This window comes from Cyprinus carpio, unplaced genomic scaffold, assembly GCF_018340385.1.
Source record: "Cyprinus carpio isolate SPL01 unplaced genomic scaffold, ASM1834038v1 S000003508, whole genome shotgun sequence".
Taxonomy (NCBI): Eukaryota; Metazoa; Chordata; class Actinopteri; order Cypriniformes; family Cyprinidae; genus Cyprinus; species Cyprinus carpio.
Window position 1 is genome coordinate 1 of NW_024876194.1, and position 6,335 is coordinate 6,335.

The 6,335-nt window shown below is 52.8% G+C and overlaps 1 protein-coding gene across 1 annotated transcript; it reads right to left on the reverse strand.

Annotated features, from left to right (window-relative positions):
• Positions 1 to 23: 23 nt before the first annotated feature.
• Positions 24 to 2,020, reverse strand: LOC122143381 (rootletin-like). The gene is made up of 5 exons (XM_042754039.1): positions 1,970 to 2,020; positions 1,506 to 1,730; positions 1,075 to 1,224; positions 505 to 705; positions 24 to 433 (listed from the first exon to the last, which is right to left on the reverse strand). Exons 1-5 carry the CDS (start codon positions 2,018 to 2,020, stop codon positions 233 to 235), a joined length of 828 nt encoding a protein of 275 aa, XP_042609973.1. The 3' UTR covers positions 24 to 232.
• Between the last annotated feature and the right edge of the window lie 4,315 nt (positions 2,021 to 6,335).

Consider the following 6,335-nt stretch of genomic DNA (forward strand, 5'->3'; position numbering starts at 1 on the left):
ACACACACACACACACACACACGCCGTCACCACAGCAACAGCAGAAACCATAGCATCCCCAGCACCACGGCGAGCCTAATCTAATGAAGCGTGTTAAACACAAACACGAGCTGTTCTCCAGCCCCGCTCACACCGCGGATAACTACAGGCCTTCACTCACCAGACACAACGCAATCTTCTGTCTGACGCCGCACAACTCTCCCTTACAGCGATGAGAAACATCACACACACGTTATAGGGTGACACGGTTAGCGCAGCTCGTGATTAGCGTTAGCCTGCGAGCGAGCGGATGTTGGCGTACCTGCAGCAGCACGATCTGTCTCTGTGCGTCCTGCAGCTCCTGTTCGACGGTGTTGAGCGAGCGATCCAGACGGCCCTTCTCCGCACACAGACGCATGCTGCTCTCCTCCGTCTTCAGCTTCTGGCGCTCCACCTGACGACACACACACAGACCGTGAACTCTCTGCGGTCAGACACAGTGCAGACGGACCGGCGGCGTCTCACCTTATCCAGCGTGTTTCTCAGCGCGGCCTTGTCTTTCTCCAGCCGGACGGCCTGCCTCTCTGCGTCTCTCTTCTCGGTCTCCAGTAAGGCCACGGCTCTCTGTAGGCTGCGCAGACGCTCCTCTGCAGACGCTCTGTCCGTCTGCGCAGACTGTAGACTGCGCTGGGCTTCGGTCAGACTGTCGGACTTCAGTCGCAGAGCCTGCGTGAGACCGGAAGTGAATCGGGTGCACAGGAATGTTGCGTTCACACTGCTACTGAATGTGAAGTCAGATCTCTTTAGTAATCAGGTCTCAGACCTCTTTTCATTCACACTGCTGTTTTCAACACAATCTCACGAGAAACCCCTTGAATACACCACACTGAATGTATTTTTTGCATTCCACTACACTGCATTGTAAACACACTAAACTGAAGTATTTGACCATTCTGCTCAAGTTTCACATTTTTTTAAAGTATAAAATTCAAGTTAAAATGTGTCCAACTTTTAATAAATAGTTATTTTTCCACTCTGCAGCTCGCATTTTTAAACTCTTCTGCGTGAACCGGCTTTAGGTCTGTTTGAGCTCACCTCCTGTGTGTTGTGTAGCTCCGCCTCCAGCTCAGACCTGCGCAGCTGACTCTGGGTCAGTTCTGACTGCAGTGTCTGCACACGCTCCGTGAGCACGCCGATGTTACGCTTCCCGTCTGACATGGACGCTCGGAGTCCATCCACACGCTCCTGAACCACACAGCAGACGTTCTCTGAATATTTAGAGCTATTCCATGATCTGTCTGAATACTCGATCCTGATTGGCCGGCAGGTGTGCATTAAAACCGTTTAATGCACAGGTAGTCGGTTTAATCACAGTTCTATATTAATGGGCAGCTTTAATTAATGCACACACACACTACTAACACAGGACTGTCATCTCTCTGTCTCTCGACTGCTGAGCCGCTGATTATCTCTTACACATATGTAAACAGTTATTATGGTCAGAGCACGTGGGTCTCTGTCTCCACCTGCAGCTGTCTGCGCTCGGTCTCGGCCTGTCCAATTTTCACTTGGCCAGTGTACTGAGGCCCTGGGTGGGCTGGCGGTAGCCGGTGGCTTCCTGCAGGCTCTGGGAGGAAGAGCCAGCACTCTCTCTTTGTGAGCGGCTCTCTGCATCCTGAGCTTTTAGACAGCAGGCGTCGATTACTCCACCTCCGCTGCAGGGGCCGAGGCCGGGCTTCACCCTCTGCCACCTGGAACACACACAAGGGTGTTAGCGATCCAGCGCCCGATCGCACTGGGCTGAGGACTCAAGTAGCTTGTGCTCAGGACCTGTTTGATCAGCTTCGTGCGATGCGTGAAGCCCGTCTGGATCTCGATCTCTCTCTCAGCCAGACTCAGTCTCAGTCAGTTGCAGCTCTCCCCTCGAGACTCCGCCTCCCCAGCTCCACGCCACGTATACAGCCCGTACAAAGCAGCCTCAGAGCCTCACGCCGCGGCCGCCCGACTCTCCGCCTCCCAGGCCCGGCGCGCCTGTGCGCATCTTGCTGCATTGCTCCTGCAGAAGGCGATGGCTGTGTTAAAGCTGAATGGTCTTGTGCTGGGGGCCGGCGGTTAAAAAATTGAAGAATGCCTTTTCCACGCAGAAACGCTCCGTCTCGGTGTTCAGCAGAAAGTCTCTCCAGCTCTTTACGATTAAGCTTCGTTTAGCTCGATGGGGGTCCTCGGTCTGCTCTCCGCGGGGACTCTTCCCTGCTGCGCAGCGGGAGGCGAGTCGCCAGACAGCTTCTCATCCACCTTGCCCGGCTTATCTACCGCAGAACACGCAATGCATCCATGGCGCCCGCGCCTGACAGAATACACTCGATCCGATAACTAATTATAAAGCCAAATAAACACAGTGTAAGTTACCCTCTTGGCACTCCACCAGATATTGCTGTGCAGCTGAATGAGGCTGGTGAGGCGGTCTCTCCCCACTTCCTCTAGTTCCCTCTGCAGTGACCCAGCTGACCCGTATAGATCCTACTTTGTTTATCACATGATCACTTTATCAGACAGCGGGTTCTCACTTTCGGTCCACACTGTCACAGCTAACCCGAAGATATCTGCTGTCTAACGCTCAGGGGTTTTGGATCAATGAGGAGGGTTTCGCCACAGTGGGCTGAGACTCCCACAATGAAACTCCAGAGAAAAGACAAAAGTCGTCTAACAAGAATGATAACTATAACCATAAGGGAATGTTATAATCACTTTAACTCCAAAGAGAGTTTTTAGACTCCACAAAAACTTAGAATAAAACAGAACATTCCTGTCCAGCTGGTGTGGATGCTGCCAGGTATAGTTATCATGATGTGATATTGTGCAGTGTGTTACTGGTTCTCTCTGAGGCCTGTGCCAGCTCCTGCAGGAAGTCTCTGAGGCCACTGGCGCAGGGTTTTCCGGGTCCAGCTCCTTCAGGGCGACCGGCAAGCCGAGCGTCTGTCCTCTCTGGAGACACCGGCCGCCAGCACCACGGTGTTATCAGGAGTCACTGCGCCATACCCGCAAGTAGCGTCTGATTGCGACAGCAGATTATGAAATATAAACTTCCTCTCCAGACTGAAAGCAGCTCTTTATTCCACAGATGTCCCTTCAAACTTCTTTTTAAAAACTGAATCTGACCTTTGGGTGGCGATAGCGAGCAGTGCAGCGGAGACACGCCCGTGGCGAGACATCATCCCTGAGGTGAGCGAGGGAAGGGGAGGAGCCTGCGGGCTCCGCCCCCCTGCTGCTGCTCCGCCCACTGGACCCGATGCCCAGCGTCCGTGTGTGAGCCGACCTGCAGACTGCACAGCCTGAACTCCAGATTCCCTGCCGGGGCGCCTACGCTCGCGGACAGCTCCCGCCTCCGTCGCCGCTAAGACGGCCACTGTGCCCGCTCAGGCTCCAGCTGCTTGTATCATGAGCAGACGCTGCCGCGAGGTCGGCTGAACAGCGACGCCTTGAGAGGTTACGTGCCTCATCCTGAAGCTTCTTCTCACTAGCCGCGAGCCTCTGCAGCTTCGACGCCAATCCCCTCGCCAGCGATCAAGGCCAGCACGACCGTCTCGCTCAGACGCGTGTAGAGAAGAACAGCTAGGAGAGAGACGCGGCCGCGGCGACGCTAACAATTTTCTATAGATCTTTACGAAACACAAATTTACAGATTCAGCTCTTGAAACTAGACTGGAATGTCATTATTAGATGACATCCAGTGTAAGTGTTGGACTTTAGATAAATTCCACCTACATTTAATATGATTTCACGGAGGATCTTCAACTCTTTCTGAAGAGAGTTTCAGCTAGGTTCTGAGTCGGTGAGTCTACGTTTGAGCGAGATCAGTTCTCTGGTCAGCTCTTCGCCTTTGTGCTCCTTCCGCCGCACAGACGCTGCCTGCAGTTCGGCCAGCTGATTGCCCTTCTGCTCGCGCTCCACGCCCAGGAGCTTCCACCTGACGGCACACAGAAGTCACACCGCAGACACAAGCTCCGCTCCACGAGCTCCGCCGTCACACGCTCCGGTCTGACCCTGTCTGCACAGAGCCTGCGCCTCCCTGCGCGCCTCCAGTCTGGACCGCTCCACCTCACGCAGACAGCTGCGCAGATCAGACACCTCCTTCTGCGCAGACGCCAGACTCTCCTCCAGCAGAGACACTCTCTGCTCCTTCTCCTCACACACGCGCTTCACGCTGAACACAGACAGACAGCACAGTGAAGAAAATCACCTGCACGACAGTCTGCATACTTGCTTTGTTACAGATAAAATCCCTTCAACAACGTAGTATTCATTCATTTTCATAAGCATAAGTGAATTGTATGGAAGGCATGTTTCCGCTACAGGAATAAAAAATTAAAAAGGTAAATGCAAATAACGATCTCGCAATTCTGACTTTGAGTTTTCATTAAGTAGACTTTTTTTCTCTGAATCCTCTTGCAATTCAGTGTTTTTTGATTCTTCCACAGAATAAAACTGCGACTTCACTTTCAGGTTTACTGTATATCTCTGATTACTTAGAGTTGTGAATTTATATCTCACAGTTCTAAGTTTAAATCAAGCAATTCTGACTCTTCTTATACTTTTATCCCGATGCTGGAAACATCTTCCCACAGATTGCACGTGTGAAAGCCTTGCGTCACCCGGATTCTCTCGCTACTCTCTGACGCTCTCAGCGCGCTTCCTCAGCTGCACGTTTGAGCTGGCTCCGAGCGCCCCTCTCGCTGGTGACATCACTCGGGGAGTGATCGTGAAGCTCCGCTCCCCTCTCGCTGTGCCCCTCCCCGCGCCCCGTCATCTGGCACAAGCGCCAGCCTCCCACCTCCAGCAGCTCTCGTCTGGCGCTGTCGCTGGCTCTCCTCACCGCACGACAGCAGGCATCGCCGACACCTCTCCAGCTTACAGGAGGAACAACTATTAGCTGCTTCTTACTGTTGTGTTGCCTGCTCCTCGGGCATGATAAAGTTTCCTTCACAGCTACCTCTCTGAGCGCCGTAATCTGCTTTGTGTCTGCAGCTTCCGGCGAGTTCTCTACCTGCAGCCTGCGCAGCTCACGCCTGTATGTGCACCGCTCTGCGTCCTGCAGCTGAACCAAGCAGCTTCCTGCCGTTCTGTGTTTAGAGCAGCAACAGCATTCTACAGAGAGATAAAACCTGTGTTTACACACACACTCATGATTATTGTGGGCATTAGAGAGTCACTGGACAACAGTATCTGTTTCCCCCCACAAACTTTCCAAGGAAGTGCTGGTTTGTTCTCTTTAAAACACAAGGTGAAAATGGGTGCTTTATCTGCAATTTTCATGAGATATTAAAATTTTTTTGTGCAAGTGAATTTCGCAAGCTCTGGATGGAAACATCTGTTGTTGGAAAGCATGCAGTAGTGTAGTGTTCTGACCCGCCTCCTGGTCTCTGAGCAGCGCCGTCCGTCTCAGTTCAAGTCTCTCCCCAGCTCAGCGCCAGCAGTGCTCAGCTCATCCTGTAGGGTGTCTCACCTTCTCCCCGACAGAACGCCTTCGCTTCTCCTTCACTGAGACAGCGCCTGCAGACGCTATCGATCTGTGAACTACGACACACACCACACAGATGCCGTGAGCTTCCAGTGCGGAGATGCTCACCTGCTGTTTGTCCGTCTCGGCCTGTAGGCAGACTCTGGTCCCTGTCCCCGCTGCAGGACCGCAGCTCCTCCTGAAGCTCATCCCCGCTCTTCTCTCCTGCCGATGATACTCTGCTCCTCCAGGTGTTCACGGACGCTCCCGCATGCCAGCGCCTCCTGCTCGGACTCCAGACACTGCAGCAGCAAGCGCATCCTACAGGATTCACATGATATCACGAGATGAGTACGCTTGAAACACGTGTCACATGTAGAGAATACAGGAGCGCCTGTGATGGACATTCTGATTGGTCAGGGGCTCCAGCTCCAGCCTCCTGGTCGGTCAGCGCTTGCACGCAGAGCTCGCCGCGCCTACTGTTGAGCGGGTGTGTGAGTGCGCTCTCTTAGCACGCTCTTTCCTTCTCGCTGTGAGACAGAACCGCCTCTCGTTCAGTGCGCAATCGCCTTCAGCTCCGCCTAAACGTAAACCAAACGCCGTAAATATGGCTCATTTAAAATAAAAAAAAAAACCCAGTTATCTCTTCATTCATTGGACCTGTCTCTAACTCTCTAATTCATGTACCTGTCTCACCTTCTCATGCACCTGTCTCACGCTCATGTACGCCTCTCACTTACATTCATTTATCTGTCTCACTTTCATGTGCGTATCTCATTCTCTCACTCATGCACCCGTCTCACTTTCTCTTGTGTACCTGTCTCACTCTCATGTACGCGTCTCACTCTCTCATTCATGC

Coding starts and splice junctions, on each gene's coding strand:
- LOC122143381 (XM_042754039.1), bottom strand. CDS start 2,020: ATGCGCACAGGCGCGCCGGGCCTGGGAGGCGGAGAGTCGGGCGGCCGC. Junction 1,731..1,969: donor GAGAGTCGGGCGGCCGCGGC/GTGAGGCTCTGA, acceptor TGTGTGTTCCAG/GTGGCAGAGGGTGAAGCCCG. Junction 434..504: donor TGAGAAACACGCTGGATAAG/GTGAGACGCCGC, acceptor GTGTGTCGTCAG/GTGGAGCGCCAGAAGCTGAA.